At 35.1% G+C, this 24,708-nt stretch overlaps 1 protein-coding gene across 9 annotated transcripts; it reads right to left on the minus strand.

Moving 5' to 3' along the window:
* Positions 1–1,709: 1,709 nt before the first annotated feature.
* On the minus strand, positions 1,710–24,696 carry LOC120083192 (phosphatidate cytidylyltransferase 1-like). 9 transcript variants are annotated; one of them, XR_016531316.1, is made up of 14 exons: positions 24,525–24,666; positions 24,096–24,208; positions 23,473–23,726; positions 23,176–23,327; positions 22,718–22,859; positions 12,836–12,992; positions 6,786–6,833; positions 6,622–6,708; positions 5,306–5,434; positions 5,173–5,229; positions 3,716–3,799; positions 3,539–3,624; positions 2,534–2,648; positions 1,710–2,057 (listed from the first exon to the last, which is right to left on the minus strand). XR_016531316.1 is itself a non-coding variant. In XM_090316469.1 (14 exons), the coding sequence occupies exons 3-14, from the start codon at positions 24,168–24,170 to the stop codon at positions 3,427–3,429; spliced, it is 1,284 nt and encodes a 427-aa protein (XP_090172595.1). In that variant the 5' UTR covers positions 24,171–24,208; positions 24,353–24,364; positions 24,525–24,665; the 3' UTR covers positions 3,196–3,426. The 9 variants fall into 9 exon arrangements, 7 of the variants coding, with proteins under 7 accessions (XP_090172600.1, XP_090172601.1, XP_090172599.1 ...); XR_016531315.1 differs by having other exon boundaries at positions 24,353–24,635; XM_090316469.1 differs by lacking the exons at positions 1,710–2,057; positions 2,534–2,648 and adding exons at positions 3,196–3,439; positions 24,353–24,364 and having other exon boundaries at positions 24,525–24,665.
* Positions 24,697–24,708: the final 12 nt, after the last annotated feature.

Consider the following 24,708-nt stretch of genomic DNA (forward strand, 5'->3'; position numbering starts at 1 on the left):
TATATTGTACATATCGACTTAGGAATAGAAAATCTCCAAAATTGAACTTGGACAGTTTAATTTATTATCCTAATCAATCTCTAAAATCTTAATGTGATTAACTAGGTAATATAGAATGTTTTTCATCTCACTATTTAATTTAGAATTGGTTTTCCAGATAGGGAGTTTAGCAAGTTTTTCTAGATTAATCGATTAGACTGTTATTTAAAGAATTATATTTTTGTGATAAATTGATGGACAAAACCACTAAGTAACCCGTCTATCTCTAAATTGCTCAAGTAATCTCTTGTTCTAGCTCCCATAGACTCTCTCACTATTATATTTACTTTTATGCATTTTATTTTAATTTGTATACTTATCCAAACTCTCCTCATTATTACTTTTCATATTCAATTTTAGCTAAGAGAAATTCAATACGGCTCCTGTGATTCGACCGGACCTATTCCTAAATACTACAAATATTTACTTTAAATCGGTTGAATAAATATTATTTGATTGAAGATCTCAACAACTTTTATGTCACGCTCTTCATTATGATTGATGATGTTGTGCCACATATTTTTAGACCCAAAAGAGTCTCGACGATTATTGAGTTAGTTAAAAAAAAAAAATTGTGAATCCCCATGTAATCTCATTAGACACATTTTCCTATCATGTTATTCAGTGCCATGCACTCAGCACCTGTGGAAACCCTTAGAAGAATAATTTTAGATAAAGCACACCATTAAATCATTTTCTCAAATATCTGTTGAATCTCAAAAGTCTTCCTAAACTCTTAGTAAGATTTTTATAGTTGATATACTTCTAGGTCATTAAAATCAAATTTAAAATATTGATGTTGATAAGTCTCAATTTTATGGTCGATATTTCAAACAAATATTTAAAGAAACGAACAAACATATTATACACATCTTTGTTTTATAACAAGTTAAAATGTTTATTATTTATGTTATATCTACATTAGTGACCTTTGATACTCATTCTTTTTGTTTCATGGATTTTTTACAATATAATAGACATGTCAATTCACCACTCGTATCAATGTTGAACCCATAAAATATAGTAATATCGACACATCAATGAAAATTTAATACCATGATTAAAAGTACCTCTCAAAGTATTTGATACTCACTAAATACACAAAAAATATTTTTAAAAATTCTAAAAAAAATTATTTAGCCCTTAAATTTTTTTAAAAAATAACAAATTATTCTTGAAACTTGAAGTTTGAACATATTTATCCTTAAACTTTCAAAGTATCTTTAAATATTTGATTTTTCATATTCAATGAATCCCTAAACTTAAAAACTTATCTATCAAGTCTTCAAACTTTTAATGTTCAATAGATCTATAAAAGATTGATTTTGTGCCTATTAAATCTTCCACCTATTTGTTATCCGCAAACACAAAATTTAAAATTTAGGCCTCATTCATGACCTCTCTTTTCTTGGTTTTCTATTTTTGAAAAATTCATCCATATTTCCTCCCAATTTTTAAATACCCGTAGAAAGCTGATAAGAAAATTTATAGACAAAAGTAGTATTTAAAATTTTAACTTTTTTTTAAGGGAAAAAAACATTAAACATAAAATTCAAAATTTTGAAAATCTATGAGACACAAATTAGAAGTTCAAGGTCGTGTTCAAAGACCTGTTGATACAAAAATTAAAAATTCAGTGAAATAGAATCAAATAAACACAAACCTCAAAATTTAGAAACTAAACTTGTAATTTAACCTAAATATTTTTACAATGACTTAATTCAAGTGCCTAAGAGAAGAAATCACTTAAAATAACTTTTTTCAAAAGTCATCCAAGTTCAATGTTAATATTAGGTGACAATACAATGACTTTGTTCTTCTACTCATCAATGTTAATCTCTTGTCAAAATTGTTGCTCTAAATCGAGGACATGTAGCTGGACCTGGTAGCTCAACCTTTCCTCAATATTAGTCAACCATTCAAAGGAAATCTCCATAATAACTATGTGCCACAGCAAAAAACTATAGCCAATGCTTTGCAAGAATATATTGATGTCTACTATACCACTCCCTCCATTTCTGAATGAAAATTGAACCCAAGAGAATTCAGAATTTAGTATCTTGAATAGGTAAAAAAAGGTTAAACACAGTTTCTTAGTTAACCCTGAGATGCATGCTCTATCTAATTTAACCCTGAGATGCATGCTCTATCTAATTTAACCCTGAGATGCATGCTCTATCTAATTTGTTCAAATATGCATATGTTTATATCAATGGGCGAATATGAACATAAAACATGTATATTTGACAAAGATGATAGATTCTCGAATCTTCTATCGAAACATATTGTTGTACACAGAAGAAAATAATAATAATAACAACAACAAAGAATCTTTGAAACAGAGATATGTAGTGTACAGTTTGACAATTTAGCCATAATAGAACTAATATGTAACTACCTTGAGTATCTTCTGTACTAAATTTCCTTCTTTCTGGCTCTAAATGCAGAGGAGATTTCTCATTCATTTGAGAATAGTCAAAAGCATGATTCTTACCTTCGATAAAGATTGGTCAAACAGAGGTTTGCAAATACCATGGGTTGTCTCTCCCTCAGCTCTCTCCACTACATGCTTTATTGATGAATGATGATATGGGGATTAAGCTAGTTGCCTGAACGACATAGAACAAGCAAGTTATTGTAAGCTCTATTTGCAACCATTTGATTGCTTGGTCCTCATCTAAACAAGAGTGTGTGTCCAGGTTTACGAATAAATCTGAATACCAATACAGATAGAAACAGAACAGCTGAATCATTTCGTAACTTTGTTTTTCTCAATCTTCAGCTCCCATTCTGATGTAAAATCTACAAACCAAACTCACGGTCCTTCATAGGTTAAAGTTGAGTTGATTAGGTTTTCCTCGACATGTACAGAGGTTGTTATCCTTCCTTTTTTAATGAGCCTTAGCGTGCTGAGCTCACACTCTCTCATGTGAATCTTTCTAACCTATTCTACTTCTCTGTGAAAGTTCTAAATCCTCATGTCATGAAAGAATTTGGGAAAATCTCCGGTAAACAGAATGAAAATGTTTCATCACGTCTGACTAAAAAAGATTTTTAAAAAATTCAAACACTTGGCATACCTTATAAAAATACACAATTAGCATTCCCCCCACCCCCCAGACAAACTAATAATCAAAACAGGAAAAGGCCAAAAAAGACTACAACAGGCCTTCTTGAACAAATTATCAAACTAATTAGTACAATATTACAAATGCTACTAAACAGGTCTGCAATGGATCTGAAATTATGCAAGACATAAACTTCAGTTCATCGAGCTTAGTTTTCAATGGTGCTCTAATATCAGAAAGAGAGGCCATGGTTCCACCCTCCCTTGTACAAATCAAGATGCACACAAACTATACAGAGTGCAAATGAAGAAACAATCATCTAAGTTCCGAGACTTGTTGCAGATAAATTATAAGAGGGAAAAAAATTAGTACAGGTCAGTATTAAATCTTTAATCCTAGATCACCATATACAAAAGGACGACAGATCTTACTATTGTGGTAACAGCCTGTCTTGCAGCAGTTGCCCAAGTTTCGTGAAAAGAAGTTGTTGCTCCTCAAACGTAAGGTTCATTAGTACCTAAAATAAATGAATACCGTCAGCAGTGAACACTCAACAGATTCTTTTTCTAATTAGAGAAAGGTGAACGAATGAGACATATTCATCTAACCTGGTCAATAATTGATTCAACGGTGATGCTCTGAGACACGACAAATGATTGATGATAGATGTATGAAAACACGGCCATCACCATCTGCATTTGAAAAACCAAATACTTTAACTGTGGGGAACGAGGGTAGGAAAGTAACAAGTATATGAGCAATCGACTATGCAAAAAAGTATTAGGGGTGCAAATAGGTTGGTTTCGTGCTGGATTGATTGAACCAAAACAGCGGATAGGACTAAAATGAGCTGAACTTGTTTGATTTGATCATGCTATCCATTCTCACTACAGAATCAAATACAAAACTTGAGGAGGAAAGATAGACAAATAGAGAGTTGGAAACTTGGAGTCATGATCAAGAGAAGGCGAGCAACTGGTAGTGAGATTGAGTAATGACGGAGACGTGAATGGGTGAGACATGGCAAGGACACATTTATTAAAATATATACTTTTCATATGTACATCATTTTTAACCAAAAGCAAATTCAAACCAATTGGTTACTGTATTTATATGTCTAAGTACATGAGTTTGATGCATTTCACCCCTAAAATTTTACATGATTAACAGATGTTGGACATAGACCTATATTGATTATGTACAATCAACTAGTGTCTAACACATCCATTGTGCTAACAAGTGTTTAATACATGTGAAACAAATGTTGGAGTATCCAAGTGTTTGTCACGTGTTAGACTAGAACACACTAGTCAAACTAAAGTGTACATGCTTCTTAGGCTCTAGTTGGCCAGGTTTGCTTGTGCATTATGTCGGGGCACTTTCTTCCTCTGTTATCAATAGTATGGAGATACTTTACATATTGGCAGAGCAATCAATCTAGGAAAAATTGGAAAAAATGGCTCAGGAAAGGTTGGAAGAGGGTGTTGCTTCATGAACTAACTAGTGTTGTGCCAGAAAGGTCGGATAGAAGGTTCCCCCTACTTTGATTCAATAAAATGAGTATTAAAGCGTAGGGCTAACATGTTAGGATAGGTGCAGCATAGCACAGCCGAGAGTCATCTTGTTTCACCACGTATAACTTTCGTGCTGCATCACACTTGTTTATTTTTGTACCATTTACATTTACACGCCAAAATCACCAAAACATATTTGTCAGTGCTTTCTCTCATATAACATGTCTTGTTAACTGCATGCTTGTTTTGTTGAATACATTAAAGTCTTTTTTGTAAAGATTCGACCCTGGAATACAAACCTACTACTTGCTGACGTGTATACTTGTGCCAGTGCACCAGGTGACAATATTTTGTATGCTTTTACATTTTCAGCGTGCACACAACTTTGTATATATTTTTTCCATAGCATCATAAATTGACCCGAGTCATCTACAATCCAAGTCATCCAAGCTCACAATATATCTAAATTAAGAGGGAAAACTCCAAATTTATAGCCTGTATATAATGATAGGGATAAAATATTCTTTACTATCTAAACTAATTCAGCATACCTGACAATCCATCCTATCTGTGATTCCACCATGTCCAGGAATGCTATCACCAAAATCCTTCAAAGGGGTAAAAAAGCATCAAATTTATTGAAGTTACAAAATCAATCGGCCTGACATATGAAAAATGAGGAACCTTGATTTTAAAAGCTCTCTTAAAACCACTTGCAAAGAAGCCGCCAAAAGGAGCTATTATTGATGCAAACAAACCAAGACATATAGCGTGCCACTGAACTCGCAGAATGGTGACATCCTTCCATGGGAACTGTAAAACAATGATCCGAGTTAGAAAGTTGAATACAGATTGGCAAATAATAACTAATTGTAATATCAAGAACTCTAAACATCCAAGCTCAAAAATCATAGAATGCAGACTATTCCAAAAATGATCAAACAAATCCATATATTAAAGCAATCAGGCTTCCCCAACAAAAATGTGAGGCAGAGGCTAAACTTTTCTGATTCAATCCAACAAGGTCAAAACGAAAAAGAGCATGGCCTAATGCATATACAAATATGTATGAATGATCAGATCATACAAAGGACCAAGATATGCAGACTAACAGAGATTGCATATTAAAGCCTAATATGGTATGTCCACATAATAAAGCTAATACCTTTTCAGTCAAGGTTGCAGACCCAAAAGCTAAAAGATGTGTTCATATGATGTCAATAAGGAAACAATCGCAGAAATAAGACAATATCAGCCTCAAGAATATTGTTAAAGGCACACTTTTTAAGAATGTTGGGCGGAGGGATCCCTCTTCCCTATGCCCTTCTAAGTTGTATCCCTGCGGTACTATCTCTTCTCTCTTATCCCTGCTTTCTCGGTACTATCTCTTCTCTATTAGCCGGCAACTAAAATAAATAATAAAAAGGTTAAAAGTAATGGTTACTTCTTTTTTTTTCTTTTAAAGAAACCCTGAGAGAATATTGCTATGGTAGTATTATCATGTAAAATCATAGACATTAGATTTTTAAATCATGTAAGAGAAGAGTTGAGTAACAAATTTAAATAATTGGGCCGTTGCTTGCAACGATCAAAATTAGTTAAAATACAATGCCTGTTGAAACAATGGAGTAACTGCTCAAATCTTTTTCTATAAATAGCAATTTAAAAAGATAGATCTTAACAACTCAATGTCAAGATTGTACAAAATTGGAACTAAACCATTGGCCAAAAAAAATTGGCCGGCTGAAGTTAGACACTTGTGACTGACGAATATCTAAACAATGGTTCTTAGATTGCAACTGATAATGAGAGGGAGAATTGGGGATGTTTTTCCCAGATCAACATATGTGGGTTTTAAATTCTAAAAACACACATATCAATCGACTTGAAAAGCAAGTATATTTACCTGAACAATAAAAAAAAGAAGATAATGATAAATAAATAAATAAACAAGGATAAATGAATAAATAATCAGATTCAAGTAATACCACTATACTCACCCATGTAGGAATCCATCCTGGCAAAGTAAAAAATTCTGGTGTGAACATGGGACCCGGATCACAGTGAAGCCAACCAGTTGACAAATCCTGCATTTGTATCCCATGTAAGTAGACATGACTATCTTTAAAACAAAATTAGAACAAGGACATTAAAAGAGAGTCACCTTTCTTGGACAAGTGAGCCAACTGAACTGACCCATGATGTTCGCAAGCTGCACGAGTGCCAGAATTTTAATAGCATCACTATTATAATAACTTTTTTATTGTTATACAGGCACTTAAAGCATATTCACAGACAATGATTTTCGTAGGAAACTGCACAATCTCATTAAATGAAAAATAAATATAATCTTAAATCATCAATCGGTTCAAAAGCTGTAACTCGGTAGATTTAATTATATCAATATTTTCAAGTTTAACACTCCCTCTCTCTTACTTGTAGGATTGAAATTTAGTAGAAGGTCCAATGAGGAAAATCAACATTAAGTGGGGAGAAAATAACATTACACGAATTTGAATACAATTTTTTGCTTCGATACCATATATTAGATCACCAATCAACCTCAAAATTGAAGTTAATGGATTACAATAAACTTAACTACATCAAGACATGCATATACAAATATATACACACATATGCATACACAAATATATAAACATGCATACACATATAAAAGAACAGTTTGGTTAAAAAATTTAACTACCAAGAAACATGTACAAAACAAAACCACAAACCAAGCTAAACTTGCCCACTTTAACAAATCCATACCACAAAATCTGAAATTAAAAAACCGGAGGAACAAAAAAGTAATATTCTAAAGATATCTAGTAATCGAAGGTTGTTATGTAGTAAGTTCTGCCAAATCGAATAAAGGCAAGAAAACAAAATTTTTTAATTAAATAGAGAGAGCGATGGAAAACTTCCATTCTTTACAACCCATATTTAAGAGAGAGTGAGAACCATTCGATACTTGCACAACTTTAAAGAGAAGTGAGAGAACCCTTTGATACTTGCACAACTTTAAAGGGAAACTTTATCAATGATTCAATACTAAATATTGAAAGAAAATATGCCAAATGAACAACATACCAATCAAGCTAAAAATAGTTCTTAGGAATAAATTATAAGGACTACTCTCATTTCTCAGCTATTTTCCCACATAAAATGGGAATAACATAAAACAGGAATAGTTTAAAGGTTTTATATAAAAATACAACTTTGAGAAAAAAATGAAAGAATACACAGGCATACAGAAAAACTAGCCCACAAAAACAGGAGCCCAACTACAAGAAAAGGGCTCCAACTACACAAAATAGAACCTATAGCATAGTTATAAAAAATCTTCGAAATTGAAGCCTAGAGGGAACATTAAATATAACGAGAGGCCTCACCTCACTAGGATCCCTATCCAACCCCCTAAACACACAATTATTGCACTCCTCCCAAAGATCCCACAAAATAGTACAACTTCTAGCGAGCAATAAAAATCGACCCTTCTCACAAAAGGGCAGACGGAGGAGAAACTCCGCAATTACATCTCCAAACTCCTTGTTCCATGCAAGCAGAAACCAAAAGTCTTGAAAGAACTTGCCCCACAAGCCTCTCGCAAACTCGCATCTCCATAGAAAATGAGTTTCCCTCCGCTTTCTGATAGAGAATACAACAAAACGGGTCAACTAACGAGGGCATCTTCTTCACAATTCAATTCAAAGTATTAACTCTTCCATGTAAGACCTGCCAAGAAAAGAACTAGATTTTCCTGGGGATCTTACTCCTACAAAGCATAGAAAAGACCAACTCACCTGAGGGAGAAGAATCGATAAGCCTATGAAAGAAAATACGAGAATCCCTACAAAGGATTGGGATTCCACACCCTGAAATCCTTCCTCACCTGTCTAAAAAAAACTGCTTCAATCAAGTACAAGTGCGAGGCCACATCCATTGCTTCCCTATCAAACAAAGGATGACAGAACCTGAACAAAAAGGAGACCAAACTTCCTGATCAGACTAAAAGTCCGACACAATGCGATATTTAAGGACGAGGGTGAAAAAGATGCAGAAACATCGAGCAGAGGGATCTATCCCCACCCACTAATCTTCCCAAAAGTGAGTATCCTTCCCCTCCCCAACCACACAACGAATCAAAGGAGAAAAAGAAGAGATCTCCTAAGAAATATCCTTCCAAATGATTTCGATAAGTGCATATAACCCCTCACCACAATCACTCAAAAGGATGAGGACCAAATTTACTCGCAATAATCCTATGCCAAAGAAAGTTAAACTCAAGGGGAAACCGCCAAAGTCATTTAGCTAATAGAGCATTCCACCAAGTAGCTAATAAAGCAAGAATTTATCAATCCTACTACTTGCTCTATAGTTAGCACAAGTAAACTTCCCATTCAAAAGAGGAGGATCAAAAAGATTACCTCCTTCAATGAAACTTGATGTAGGAAGTGTGGGATTAACTCGTTAACATTCTAGGTTAATTTCCTTTTTACCTCCGCTTGTAATAAACTCTATAAATAGGAGTTTTCCCCTCTCGTATGAAGCACATTATCATTCTAATAAAAGATTCACAAGCTTAATTCTTGGAGGATTACTCTAGAGGCTACTTATGCTACATCAAAACCGTTGAACATCCTCGTTGATTAGTGACTCTTCCCTTTGAGGCTTTAAGGGAATAGTTTAAAGTTAAACATACATCGTTGTAGTCTACTATTGTCGCAAGGGCAACCCCAGTCTAGAAAATAACCTTTTAAACCCCACATAATAAGATCGGTATTTTTATTATAAGAAACCAAGCTTTCATTGAAAAAAATTAAAGAATGTACAAGGGCATAAATACAAACAAAACAAAACAAAAAGAAAAACAAAACAAAATAAAACAACAAAAAAAACAAAAAGAACAACAAAAAAATCAACGAAAAGGAGCCCCAACACTATCAAGGACGAACCCCAATCCAAAAGAATGAGACCAAGCTGGTAAGTACAAAATGCCAAATTAACAATGCCCATAAAGAAAAATTAAACCTATCTAACTCCCAAAGCTCCTCCCAATATTTTCTGATATCCCTAAATATCCTTTTTTACCTACTAAGTCAAATTCCCCACAATAGTAGTTTTAAATCACTACTCAAATCAAAAACTTAAGTAGATGGTTTACAACACATATAGTTATATAATACTTTAATACTTCCTCTTACTTATAGGCTTGAGAATTTGTGGAAGGTCCAACTACTTCTATGTGCATATGTGGTTTAGACATCCTATCTATGGTCGGTCTTGACACGCTTTTATACACAAACGAAAAGGATTCAAACACGCCATAAAATATTGGAAATTCCACACATTTGACAACAATTCCTCTCAAAAGGCTTACCTTCAAAAAGAGTTCTATAATGACTCCATCGAAGAATCGGGATATCTAAACTAATGTCTTAAAGAGAAAGAGGATTTGCATTGTGGACGTAAAAATGCAAGACAATGTTGTTGGTGAATGAAGACGAAAACATGAGGTTCTTGATGCTGCTGCAAAAGAGAGGAAAAACACTATCATTGAGCTGCTATCTCGGCAAGACAGCAGCTCCTTAGGATTAAGATGATGAGAGAAATTCTTAAACTTCTACCGACACTTGTTAGCCAAAAGAGATGGAGCTAGATATCTTCCTTAACACATTGATTGGGATCCTATTCCTATCAGCCAAGCAGAAAAGTTAGAATCACCCTTCACAAAGAAGAAATTTGACTTGTTAAATTCGGCTTTTTAGAATGCTACCTTACAGAGCTGGGCTCAAACAAGTTTTCAGATGGACTACGGCTGAGCTATATATATATAGTCCATCTGAGCTCTATAAATATATATATATAAATCATGGTGTTAAAAAAAAATCATGGTGTCATCTCTTAAATCCGACATTCTGTGTTTCAAGATCTTTTTTCAAATTTCTATTATCAGTGTTTGTCTTGATGAGATGCCTATGTTTGCCACATTCCAAAGAAATTGGCGGGCGATTATATGCCTATAAGCATCGGTTCTTGTTTATATACAATCATAGCCATGATCCTATTGGAGCTGAAATGTGTGTTTCCTTCACAGAGAATCAAATGGAGAAGCTGGATTAGAGAGTGCATTTCATCTGAAAATTTTCTAATCATTATCAATGGAAAATAAGGCAAGGTGATCCCTTTCATCCCTTCTTCTTATTTTAGCAGTTGATTGCCTTAGTAGATGGTTGTCCCATACCTCCCAGAAAACTGGATTAGGGGCTTCACAATTGGTATTCTTCAAATTCATCATCATCAATTCGCAGACTACACCATTTTTTTCCACTCACAAAGAAAACTAACAAACCTTTTCAGCTATGTCAAGCTTTTGGAGGATGTATCAGGCCTTAATATCAATGGACAAAGTCTGAATTTATTGGGAAATTACTATGATGCTTCTTGGATTTAGCACTTGGCAAACCGCTTTGGATGCAACATAGGAGCATAGCCAAACACTTCGTTGGGTCTTCCCCTTCATGGTAATCCAAACTCAACATCCCTTTGGCAGCCTATCATTGACAAAGTAGAAAGAAGACTCCCAAATTGCAGCCACACTTTCAATTCAAGGATAAATGATGACTTTCTCACATCAATGCAATTTTGGTCAATCTGTATTTTCTCACTTTTATCCTTGCCTAGCAAGGATGCCCTAGCTACACAAAAGATCTTCCAAAATTTTCCATAATCGGTTAACACGAATAAAGAGTATCTCATCTTTAAAAGCAGGAAAAGGTTACATGACTTCTGTTGCATGGATAGCTCGGTATCCTTGATCTAATGAAGAGAAATAAAGCTTTATTAGCCAAGTGGCATTGGAGATTCCACATTGAAAACATGCGGGAAGTTGATTGTGGCAAACTTTGGGTCTTCTTACAGACCTTGGAAGCACATTCATCCACCAGGGGACGTTATTTATTCGAATATTTGATCCAAAGTTGAAAATGGCCAGTCAACTCTTTCTTGGCATGATTTATGGTTGGGACAAAATCCTTTATGTGCACCTTATCCTCTTTTATGGTTCAATCTCTCACATACCGTCGTTTCTGTTTTGTGAAAGCAGCACATAGTTCCAATCTGCCGAACAAACAAATAGCTCCAGAGGATGTGAGTCTTCTCTGCCTGCTGCCTCCCTACCCTCCTTTCACGAAGAAATCAACAAAACAGACCCACTAAAGAAGGCGTCTTCCTCAAAAGCTGATCAAGAAGAGTGTTCACTCTTCCATGAATAACTTGCCAAGCAAAGAATATAACATTCTTAGGAACTTTCACCTTCCATAGAGAAGAAAAGACAGCATCCAGGGAGATAAGGTCATAATAGCCTCAAAGGAACAAGTTGCAAGAAAATCCTCGAATAGGGTTAGGACTCCAAAAAAAAACATCCCTTCACCCCTACCTAAACTAAACTCCCTGATCAAAGATAGTAGGGGCTTGGCATCCCTCTTTTCCGCATTGACAATGAGCAACAAAAACCAAGCGAAAGAGAGGGAAAGCTCCCAAAATGAGACACCAACCACAAAGCAGTTTCATTAAGATCAAATGATATAAACAGATAATTATAAAAGCAAAGGGGTTAAACACGACCTCCACCCCCCAATATCCTCCCAGAAGTATGTATCCTACTCGTCACCCACAAAGCAATGAACAAGATTAGAAAAACAAGAGAGAATCATATATAATAATAATAATAATAATAATAAAAGGAAAAGGTTGTGATGTTGGGAGAAGTAGGAAAAATTAGTCTAATCTTGGGTAAATCCTAGACTGATTCTTTTTACTATCTTTATGTAATATTTCCCTATAAATAAGAGTCCCCTCTCATGTATTTGATACTACTGAATTAATAATAAAGATCCTAAAGCTTGATTCTGTGAGAATTATCTCCTTTAGTCACTTAGGCTACACCACTCGGAGTCAAGTTCACCAATTTTTCACTTGAATAAGAATGTTTGAAAGCATCTTATCATAAAGAAAATGTTTCAAATCAATACAACCATCTCAAGCACATTGAAAACCATTGTGTAATAGATAGGCAAAGACAAAGTACAATTTTTGCCCAAGAAGAAACAGTCATTTGACATGCTCCAAAATCTACAAGATGCATAAAATTAGAAATAGCAGGAAAAGAGATTCTAAATTAGCATCAGTATTCATTCTTCAGGGGAAAATCACCATAAATGCCGAGATAATTGTTGTCACAGAGGCTCCTATGAATCCCTCCCAAGTTTTCTTTGGTGATATCTTGATCAACGGGGTTCTTCCAAAGAAAAACCCAAAGAAGTATGCAGCAATATCATTAATTACAATGAGTGTTGCTGGTAGAAGAAACCTGCGCATACATTTGGTAATCTTTTTAAAAAAGACATCTAAAAAAATCCAATAAAACATCAAAAAGAATTTATCCAAAGATTTGAAAACTGTATTCAAGCCAAGAACAGTAAATATTAAGTAGTAAAATAAATGGACCTAGATGCCATAAAACCCTATTCACAGACTCAGACAGTGTTCTACATGCACATTGAATAGCCTAGTTCAAGGGAAATTTTGTAAGCACCTCTAAGCTTGCGTTTTGCCTATCATGTGGTTTCATTCTCCACGTTAAAAAGAGAATTACAATACAAATGGAACCCAGAGAGAAAAAGCCGACCATAAAAGACATGAAAATTGATGATAAGAAAGAGGTAATGATCCGTGTTTTTTAGAAAAGGATATAAAATTTGTTATTATGAAAATGAAAAGAGACTAATGCTCAGAGATACAAAAGGATACAAGGTTCAAAACATAACAAAGAATAATAAATTCAAGAATCTTAACCTAACAAGAAAGTTAACGAGCATAATTATAAATAAGTAATGAATGCAAACTAATTTGTAATAGATATCTTGAATTGAAAATCCTTCAAACTTCTTGGAGAGAAAACACCATGAAGAAGACCTTAAGCCGAGCCGAGTCAAAAAAGAACAGGAAGGTTGAAAAGATTACTAAAAGATGCAATGGTTCCTTTCCATCAAAATCTCAGAAAGCAAACAATTGACCGCATTAACCCAAAGTAAAAGGAAAAAAAAAAAAAAAAAAACACTTGTAAATTCCAATTAGTGCCACAAAGAAGCTGCTCATTTTCCTTCTATGAATCATAGAACACCCATTGGATATTAAAGGCTATGGAAAGCAAGAACCAACAATGCCGAGAGAAAGCGCATTCAAAAAATAAAAAGACCTAGTCTTAGTCAAAGTGGTCAGGTAAATAACAAATCTGAGCTTTGGTGGAGTTTTCTTCTCTTTTTTTTTTTTTTTTTTGAAACATAAACTTTGGTGGAGTTGAAGGCTAATAGTTCGATTCCTTTTTGTACGTTTTATTTTTGTAAGACCTCATATTTTCTGATATTTTTTTAATGGAAGGTTTATCATTAAATAATAATAATAATTTTTTAAGAAAATTGACTTTTGGTTTCAAACCAGGGGTGATCATCGATCAGTCGACATTGGTTTTGGGCTCAGACCGACACCAGCCACTGACCTAACGGTTGTTGTCAGTCGGTGCTTGGGTTCTTATGAGGTAGTGATGTCGATTGACCGACCGACGGTCAGTCGATCAATTTTGTTGATTTCGTATCTCCAGCAAGCTGGATGAGAAAACAAAAGAAGAAAGTAAAAACAAAGGAGGAAAGGTCGAGAGAAGAATAAAAGAGCATCAAAAAGATAAAAAAGAAGAAAACTAGAATGCGAAGAGAAGAAGAAAAGGTGGAAGAATTGAAGGAAAGAAAAGAAATCCGGCGAAACAAGCTGTTGAGCTAGTTGAAAAATTGAAAGAAAAGCAAAATAGAGAGAGAAAGGAAGAGAGGGGCAGAATGAAAAAAATGAAAACCAGCGGGAGTGAGGGGCTATCAGAAAATAAATTTAAAAAATATATATTATTATAAAATAGGTAATGATTACCTACCTTTTTTTTTATAAGAAATAACCATGTATATTTCAACGGAAAACAAAAGACAAGACCCCTTCCTAAGGAGCTAATGAATAAGAGCCTTCCAATTGTTGAAAATCATCAATAAGCTATAATTAGAAAAAGAACATGGTATAATTAGTACACCACCAAGAGGCTGTATGTTGAACAAAAGCCCAAAAGAAATCAAAAGAAGCATACTTATCTTCAAAATACAACTATTTCTTTCTTTCCATAAACACCACAAAACAAACCGCATAGCACATCTCCAAAGAACTCTTCCTTTGACACTGAAGACTGGGCTATCCAACCCTTCAAAGCAGCCAATCATCAATTTTGTCATGCAGACAGCTCATCAAGCCAAATGTACTAAACAAAAGGGACCATCCCTTAGTGGCAAACTCACAGTGCAGAAAAAGATGGTCCAGATTCTCCTCATTCTTCAAGCAAAGGCAGCATATAGAAGGGGACAAGTAGCTATTCTTAAGCTTCCTTTGAACTTTATCATGAGTGTTTGGACTTCGCAAGGGACTAAAGGAAGAATTTAACTTTTTTGGGAATTTTAAGCTTCCAGATCAACTTCACCAAAGAGCAAGTGAAGGAAGGGGTCCTCTTAACCATGTTAAAGAAAGTGGCTATGGTTGTAAACTTACCAAAGGCGTTAAGTTTCCACCTTATACAATCACGATTATCCTGAAGAACCCAAGAATTAAGGATTTATAGAAGAGCAACCATATCACCAACCTCTCTGTCAAAGGGACGTCTTCTAAGGCCCAAATCCTACGCTTGGCTAGAGTCACACCAACAATCCGCAATCACAGCATCCTTTTTTAAAGAAATAGTAAAGATGTTGGGAAATTTCTGAGCACGGAGTTGAGGATTGCACCACTTATCCACCTAGAATCTGATTCCTTTACAATTGCCCACCACAAACTCAGCAAAGTTAAAAAGTAGCTTTTTATGCTTTAAAATGTCAAAGGCGTTAAAGTTTCCACCTTATACTGTCACGATTATCCTGAAGAACCCAAGAATTAAGGATTTATAGAAGAGCAACCATTTCACCAACTTCTCTGTCAAAGGGACATCTTCTAAGGCCCAAATCCCACGCTTGGCTAGAGTCACACCAACAATCCGCAATCACATCATCCTTTTTTAAAGAAATAGTAAAGATGTTGGGAAATTTCTGAGCAAGGGGTTGAGGATTGCACCACTTATCCACCCAGAATCTGATTCCTTTACCATCGCCCACCACAAACTCAGCAAAGTTAAAAAGTAGCTCTTTATGCTTTAAAATGTCAGCCCAAAGTTTCTACCCTTCTTAGGCAGTTATGAAGTCCAACCAAGATCATCAATACCGTAGATAGCACCAATATACGTCTCCAGAGAGTATTTTCCTCATGCCAAAATCTCCACAACTATTTCATAAAGTGGGCAATATTCTTCTGACGAAGGAACCCAATCCCGAGGCCCCCTTAAATAGTAGGTAGATAAACCGAATTCCAGTTGACAAGATGGGAAATAGGATTGCCAGATCCCCCCTTCAAACGAAATCTCTAATAACCTTCTCCAACCGGTTGATAGCGCTAACCAGGGCTTGCAAAAGAGAGAAGAAATAGCAAGGGAGGCTGTTGAGGACTGATTGAGCTAATGTCAACCTACCTCCTTTCTATTAGTAGGTAATGATTACCTACTAATAGAAGCCAGCTGCTGTTTTTTCTAAACCAGTGGCTGGTTTAGTGCAACAATTGTGCAATAGCTTGTTGTTCTACTAAAGTATAGTCGGTTGGTTTGGTCGGTTTGTGCCATTTTCGGCTCACCAACAAACCGACTCCAACTGCCATGCATTATAAACTGCCGACCGACTTCGGTTCAGCAGCTTTTGGTTGGTTGGTTCAGGTTTTCAGGTATTATTGTTCACCCATATTACAAACAACAACCTAGCCTGTATCCTCTTACACTTTCATTCCTAAGAGGTGATTGAGTACAAAATCCAATTCCTTGCATCGTAGATTTGTATAACAACCATCTTCCTTCTACACAGCACTTCTATATTTCAGATAAAAATGTCGGTGCAAAGCTAGAAAGGGATATTTCATTTTAGTCTCATCTCTCAAAAGGATCTTTTGGTTTTTATCATTTTCGAGTATCCGATTAATGATTCAAACTCAATTTCGTTCAGAACTATGCGGGAAGAAAAGAAGCATGTAATTGTGTGGCAAAATATTGAAAAGTTTGAAGCCTCTGATCGTAGGATCTTCAACGTTACTGATTGTGAACCACTGTGGAATAGCAATAAGCAATTTGGCATCATTGTTGCATTACTGTTGTAGAAAAGAGATATTGGATATTCTGCCAACGTCAGCTCCGTTGATTCAACATCCATTATTAATTCTAGCTTCCGTGAAAATGTGTAACAGAGAATCATTGAGGAAAATCGTGAAAAGAATAACCAGAAGTTTAGTGATTAAATTTTCACGAAAATCTATTCTTAGTGAATGTTCTTCACCATCTTTACCAAGTTTTCATTGTGGTTCACTGGATACCAGAACTAGGTATGATTTTTTGGCTTTGTAAATCCTAAAAGAGGTTTGCATAATAGGAATAAAGCATATTTATCTATTCAGAAAATGAAATCTTTATTATAAGAATTATGGTTTGAATGCAATCAGAGAATTTTTCATAATAAGTTTTTGTTGAGGGATGATCGGTTGGGCTCTTCTCGCCTGAAGGCCTCTTCTTGGTGCTCTCTCTCCAAAAGTTTTGCAGGATATACTATTCAAGATATTTGTCTTAATTGGAATGTCATTATGCTACAATTTTAAATTATTTTTGTATTATGTTTATTTTATTATTCATTTTTCTTTCTTCTATCCCTACGGGGGTTTTGTACTTTTGAGCAATAACCTCTTTTCACTTCATCAATGAAAAGTCTTTGCTTGTTTCCTTTAAAAAACAAAAAATGTAAACTAACTTGGTAGACTTGAATCCTACCACCAACTCCATGTAAAACAATTGTGCCATAATTTAAGTACAGACATCGTATAAAAAATAATAAATAAATAAATAATAAAGGAGCAAGCATCATCTCTCAAAATTACTAATTAGAGAGAATTATTATCAAGTTGAGAATTAACTTAGTTTGGACTTTTATTTGATATTATATTTGAGGTTAATTACAAGATTTTTTTCTAAAAGAAAATAGAGGTAATTGCAAGGTTTTTATTTTAATGAAAAACTTGATTTTCATTTGAAAAAATGAAAAGAGTACACATACATACAAGAAGTCCACAAGGAGGAGCTAAATTACAAGAACGGGCTACAGTCTAGAGAAATATAAGACTGAGTGAATACTTACAAAAGAACTTAGAAATAGAGCCCATGAGAGCAATAGAGAATCTAATGATGGGCCATGTCGCTATAAGAACTCTCACACCCTCTAAAGATTATGTTGTTTCTCTCACCCAAAAGCCCCCACAAGATAAAATATACCCAGCTTGCCATTAAAAAAAAAAAAGAAAAAAAAAAAAGCTCTTTCTCACGAGAGGATGAACGAAGGATAAGCTCCTCCACCGACTCCCTGCAACGCTCAGAGCTAACAAATGAAACAAAATGGTAATACTGAGACCATTTTCTAGCTCCTGTGCAATGACTTATTTGGATCTCAAATTTGAAACTCACAAGCCCCAGACCTAGAATCTCCAGCAATTAGTTGTATAAGTTCTTTTACCAATCATCAGGATTTCCTCCTATAAGTCTCCTTTGCAACATTGGTCTCTTGCATGAATAAACATTAGAAAAATCCGTAGAAAAATGCATCCACAATAATTTAAACCTCAAATCTACATTTAAGAGTGTTAATAATACATGCTGCTGACAATTGGTTGGCTAGCAAGATTTGGTCTGGTGTATCCAATAAATGAGCCTCATCTCTTGCATGAATTGGTTCCATAAGCATGAAGCATACTTGAATTGATTTCAATCTATAGGCTCATACCACCTCTTAAAGTCATTAAATTAACCTTTACCAATTCACATACGTAGATTGTAGGAGACATCATGTATCCAGTCATAATCCAACTCTTAGAAGAAATCTGGAATCATGTGGACTACTTCAATTGTCCTTTTATGAGAGACTTGGTCAGTCAAAACTACTGAATTTTGAGGAGTTAAAAAGGACAGAGAAGAGGCGAGGCAGTTGGTGGTCTTTAACCATCTCCTTAGAGCACCACCGTCAAAGATTTTACTCATTCCCGCAATCATTTTTCACTAGGACTAAGAGTTAATTTATATTACACAATATCATATATATGGAACTTTTAGGGGGTGTTTGGGCACTGACTTAGGTCGAGTTGAGTTGGGTTTTTAACTCGAATTAGTTTAGCCCACCACCTTCACAATTTGGTGTTAAATAACTCAACTCCACCAACTACAATAGTGTTCACTATTGAAGTTTACACATTTATCAAGAAACTCTATCTTCCTCTCTTGCTCCCTCCCTTCAATATTTCCAATGACTCCACCCGCCGACCACCGTTGACGACCAACTCCGGCAACAACCACTGTCAACGACTACTGCCGCCTCACTTCGGCAACATGCTCCAACAACCAGCTCTAGCAGCCAAACTTTGACAACCACCTCCGACGACTACCTCTGGCAAAGACCACCTCCAACAATCATCTCCATTGGCAACCTCCAACTTCCAACTCTGCACAACTACCACCTTTAGCAACCAACTTCAACAATCACCTCTGGTGACCAATTCCGACCACCAACTCTATCAATCATCTCCAACAATTAATTCTAACACAACTCAATGATCATATACTAAAAATAGTAAAAAAAAAAAAAAAAATGTGGTCGGTGAAAGTGTTTTTAAATACAAAATTGAAATTATTAGTTCATAGTGTTTAATGTTCATCTATATAGTAATTTAAGATTAATAGAAACACTTTGAGCATAGAACCAAACCAAACAAACTTTTGTATAGAAACATTTTTGAGAAAATGTAACCAAACACGATTGTATTTTTATTTTAAATAGTTTTTATAAAAAGTGTTTAAATGCAAATGACTTGTTGAAAAACATTTCACCACCTACCCAAAAGCTCAACCATGTGTAGAAACCACCATGACTACATCTTTTGAAACTCAACACTTCTTTGTTCGGCGTCCGAGTATTCTATTGACATGGCTAAGATTGGCATAGCTAAGTCAGGGTCTGGTGATTTGATATCACTTGTTAGGAACAATAGACCTCCCGATATCTCTACGATGGTGTGATATTGCCCACTTCGAGCATAAACCTTCAAGGCTTTACTTTTGGTTTCACCCAAAAGGCCTCGTACCGTTAGAAATAGTTTCCCTCCCTTATACACTTGATCTTAGCCAAAAGGCCGAGAAAGGTATCCCTTGTATACCCATGATCATCCCATTATCCAGCCAATGTGGGACTTTGATCCCATTCCCAACACCAATATACATGCATAATAAACCCTAATATACAATTTGACATATAAAGCCATAAAAAGCTTTAAACCCCTTGACAGCCTTTTTTTTTCTTTTGCATATTATACTCTTATATTCCACTAATGTGAAGGTATATTGTAGTTTTTCTATTTGTATGAAACAAGAGTATTTTGTCTACCTCAAGTACAATGGTTACGTGTAAAAAGTTATAAAATATATGTGAAGGTTTTAAGTTGACATCTCTATTGAGTGTTAAAATTTAGAAAAAAAAGATGTGTGCAATTGAAAGGTTAAACAAAAAGCTAAAAAAAACCAAAATAACTATCAGAAAATCGTGTTGTTTTAGATTACAAAAAAACTGCACCAGATACCTAACTTAATAAGTCAACTTTGTATCCCAAACACAGACTTTTTAACTCCAGACTAAACAACTCTGCACCCCAAGCAAAACATCAAAAGCTCTTCTTCAACCCAATGGTGGTACGCCTTTTTAAGGAACCGCAACAATGCTTTGGCCCAATGGGGTGTTTGCTCTCCTTTGGAGACTTTGGTTTGAAAGAAACTCAAGAATCTTCAATAACCATGAGTCCAACAGTGAGTGTTTCGGGATCTTGTCATACTTTTTGTTTCTTCTTTCTCTACTAATTCTAATTTTTTTGTAAATATAACCTCTCTTAAACTGTCACCAATTGGGTTTTTTTTTTTTTTTTTTTTTTGTAACCATTTGGTGGGTGGAGACACATCTCCTCTCCTTTTGTAACCTTCTTTTGATAATGAAAAGTTTGTTTCTTATAATAATAATAATAATAATATTAAAAAAAAAAAAAAAAAAAAAAAAAAAAAAAAGAAGAAGAAGCAGCTCACCACCCCAACAGCTATTGATCAGTGGAAGAACAACAAAAACCCAAAGAAAGTGGAGAGAAATTTTCAGGAGAAGGAAAATTGGATTTCTTCTTTATTTTCTAAAAACTCCAGATTTTTTTTTTTTATCTTTTTTGTCTTGATTTTAGTGCCACTGTCACGTTGACCTTCTTCTTTTCACAACAATATTTCAATAAATATTGCTCCAAAAGATATCATTCAAGTTTCAATTTCTGTCAAGTACTGTTTACTATTATTCTAACTTCTAAATAACAAAAGTTATGTTTTTTCTCCTGCATATTTTTCTTCTAATTGTTTTTCTTCCAATTTCTTCCTTCATTTTTTCTTAATTCGGTCAAGTATAACTTCTAATTAAAAAAGTTGATGGTTCTTTTCCTGTGTACACTTACTTCTAATCGTTTTGTTTCCCAGTTGCCTCCTTGGTTTTATTGTAATAATTTTTTTGTATTCTCTCTATTTCCCTAATTATTTAGGTATTGTTTCCAGTTCTAGTTTTAAAAGTGGATATGATTTTACAAGATGAATGCTATGATAGTAGGAATACAAAATTTTATATTTTTATAAATTTTATTCTGTTTAAAAAGACACCTCATATTGTATCAAAACTTACACCTCGCCTCTCTAAAAGAAGAGGCCTCAAATCAGTCTTTAGCCTTTTAAAACATTGTCTGACAGACAATAAAGTTGCAGAACAAAGAGGTTTTTCTCCTACCCAGAAGTCCACCCAAAAATAGGTACCTGAATCACCCTCTATCCAACGATTAACAAACAGAGAGAACAAAGGAAACCCCAAAGCTATAGCAGTCAATAGGTGTTAGCCAGACCCCTTAAACCTACATCCAGAAACCCATTCAAAAGGTCCATACTTGCTCACCATAATCCTACACCACGCAATAATCCTTTACCGCATAGTATTTGGCTCCATGAAGAAGCACCATAACCATTTTGCCAAAAGAGCTTCATTACGTAATCTCAGGTCACTTAAAACCTCAAACTCAAGTGCCTTCAAACAACCACTCACTTGACCAAAGGAGGGCCCACCCTCATCCACACCTTCCCACAAGAAGTTCCTGATTCAACCTCCAGTGCTCTTACTGACCAAGATAGGCATTCTAAACAAGGAAAGAAAGTAGATGAAAATCCTTCTTAGAACTGATCGGCTCAAAGTAGCCCTCCCATAAAAAAGCAGTTTTCGAGAAGATAGTTGGTTCTAGATTTTTTTCACCACCAAGTTCCAAAAATGCACACTTCTCAGGTTACCCCAGGGGAAGACCAAGATAAGATGATTAAGTTGATGACTAACATGATCTAATGAGCTGATGGTTTTACACTTTCTCCATTGGAGTCAAGAAATTCAATGATGAAAACCAAAGCCAATGAAAATAATATCTGTAAATTTTCCATGCTGGATGTTTTGCATAAGCAATAGATGAGAAATTTTTTGTTTAAACATTTCTTTAAACTCATCCCCTAGTATCCTGAGATCTTTACTATAACAACCAAAATATAGAGAAGATTACAAATATATAGTTGGACGTGCTATTAAGCATCAATGATTGGAAACCTGTCATGACTTTTTTTTTTTTTTTTTTGGGGGGGGGGTGAACTTTCTTCTTTTTTGCTAATAAAATCTTTTTCACCAAACAACAATTAGTTGAGCAAAACTCCCAAAAGTAATCAAAACAAGGACAATTTTACCACAGGGAGAAAAGGGAGAACTGAAGGAAATAGAACAATGACAATCTAAAAGCAATTTAAATTACCAGAAGATTCCTTCAAAGATGTTAGCAACAGTGAACGATGACTGTGTAAACACAACTATCAAGATCATGTGTGTCCATGCATACTGGCCAAACTGATATTTGTACATTTTCTTTTTTAGCGTAAGAATGAACCACATAAAACCTGATAAAGGCAACAAACGGTGTTACTTCAACAGCCAAATAAACTTTTCTTTTTGTGAGTGTCTGTGTGTGTGTGTGTGTGTGTGTGGGGGGGGGGGGGGGGGGGGGGGGGGGGGGGGGCGTGGTGCACTATAGAAGTACTGTAGGTGGTGATCATGCACTCGTGAAAGGACAACTTAACTTTATTATCGGTCAAAATAGAAGAACTGGTCAGAAATTAAATGCCAATTGAACATGATCCAGGTTATAAAAAGGAGAGAGATATTATTAATTCTCATAGCTGAAGATACGTCACAAAGCATAATGCTAGGACCTACCTGCAATATACAAGAAATAACAAATGGCCATTTGATACTTGACGAGGTTGCTAACAAGCTGATACAGAACTTTATCTGTTGTTACAGTATTGACAAGCCGTTGACTGAGAAGGCGGCCATAAACAAAAAACATTGCCGTGAAGAAGAAGTACCTACATGGAATTTGGAAATCATAAAACAATCACTAATAGCAATGGAACTCGGTGGAAGAACATTAACTGTGGGATTTAATTGAAAATCATAAACTCTCGTGGGTAGAACAGATCCTTCTTAATAAAAAGAAGATACATATAGTACCAGTTTAATGACCGGAATCCTGGGAGTTGCCTATCTTCATGGGTCCTCCTAAGTAGATTGAACAGTTCTCTTGCCATAAAGATTTGGATTACAACCACCGTAGCCATAATATATAGATGTCCAAGGTATATTACTAATGCAAACCCTCCAATCATCCACACAGATGAATAGGCACGAATCAACATTGACTTGTATTTATTTCTGTCATTAACAAGTAACTGGCTTCCATTTGGCTTCAAATCGTCCGCAATCCCCTGAAAGATTGAGTGGGAAAATCTCAATCACTCATTAATTTTACAAAAACCAATAAGCAATTCAGAGAATTTTTATGTGAAAGAAAACCAAAACTGAATTATTTTTCCCCCTGCAATCTCTCTTAAAAGGAACATAAGTGGAAACAGTATCATTAATTATTATTTCAAAATGCAGATAAACACTAATTGAAGAGCACCAACTTAACCCAAAAAAAAAAGTACCATCATTAGTAACTTCATTGACAAGTTCTAGAAAATTATATTCATTTGGGCATAATTCATTTCCCTGAGGCAACAGAAAAACATCGGAAAAGAAAAGCTGACGATGTAAGACGAAAAACAACAAAAAGCATACGAAAATGGAGAAACCTCATTCGATCGCCTACGGTGTCGAAGCCGAGCACTAGGGCTCGACGGATAGTTGAAACTATTTTCTCTCTGCATTTTTTTCCAAACCAGATCTCACATCAATGCTGTATACCCTGGTAGAACAAACAGACAAAAGAGCAGCACAAGCGTCAAGCGACTAAGGGAGGGAAATGAATCAGTTTGAGCTTGGATTGGCATAACCAATGGCGAACCAAGAACCTCAAAACAAAACCCAAGAACAAAAGAGCGAGTGAAACCTGGCAAAAAGGCTGTGCACAGAGGTGGAAAAAGGCGACAGATCAAAAAGATTGAAGTCAGAATGATGATGAAAATGAGGTGAGAGTGAGAGAAAGAGAGAAGCAAAGGCAGAGTGAAGAACGAAAAGTTGAGATCAACGTGTTGAGTTGTGAAGGGATTTACATAACATACATTGCTACGAAGCTGTTGGCGTAATTTTGTCTGTGAATTTTGGTGAGCGCCGAAGAACAGAACGTGAACTCCAATGGAATATAATATTTCAATAAATTGAATCGGTTTTCTATTGACGAACGTTTCACAACTGTCACTTCTTCTTTCTCACACATCACATTTGATGATCATGAATTGAATTGAT

This window comes from Benincasa hispida, chromosome 8 (assembly GCF_027475165.1).
Source record: "Benincasa hispida cultivar pf3 chromosome 8, pf3_genome.v1.1, whole genome shotgun sequence".
Lineage (NCBI taxonomy): Eukaryota > Viridiplantae > Streptophyta > Magnoliopsida > Cucurbitales > Cucurbitaceae > Benincasa > Benincasa hispida.

Excerpts from the sequence above, each read along its gene's own strand:
- LOC120083192 (XM_090316471.1), bottom strand. The coding sequence starts at position 24,170 with ATGCAGAGAGAAAATAGTTTCAACTATCCGTCGAGCCCTAGTGCTCGG. Across the intron at positions 22,860-23,175 it reads TTATTTCTTGTATATTGCAG|GTTTTATGTGGTTCATTCTT; the intron begins GTAGGTCCTAGC and ends TGCCTTTATCAG. Across the intron at positions 6,709-6,785 it reads GGCTCACTTGTCCAAGAAAG|GATTTGTCAACTGGTTGGCT; the intron begins GTGACTCTCTTT and ends ATACAAATGCAG.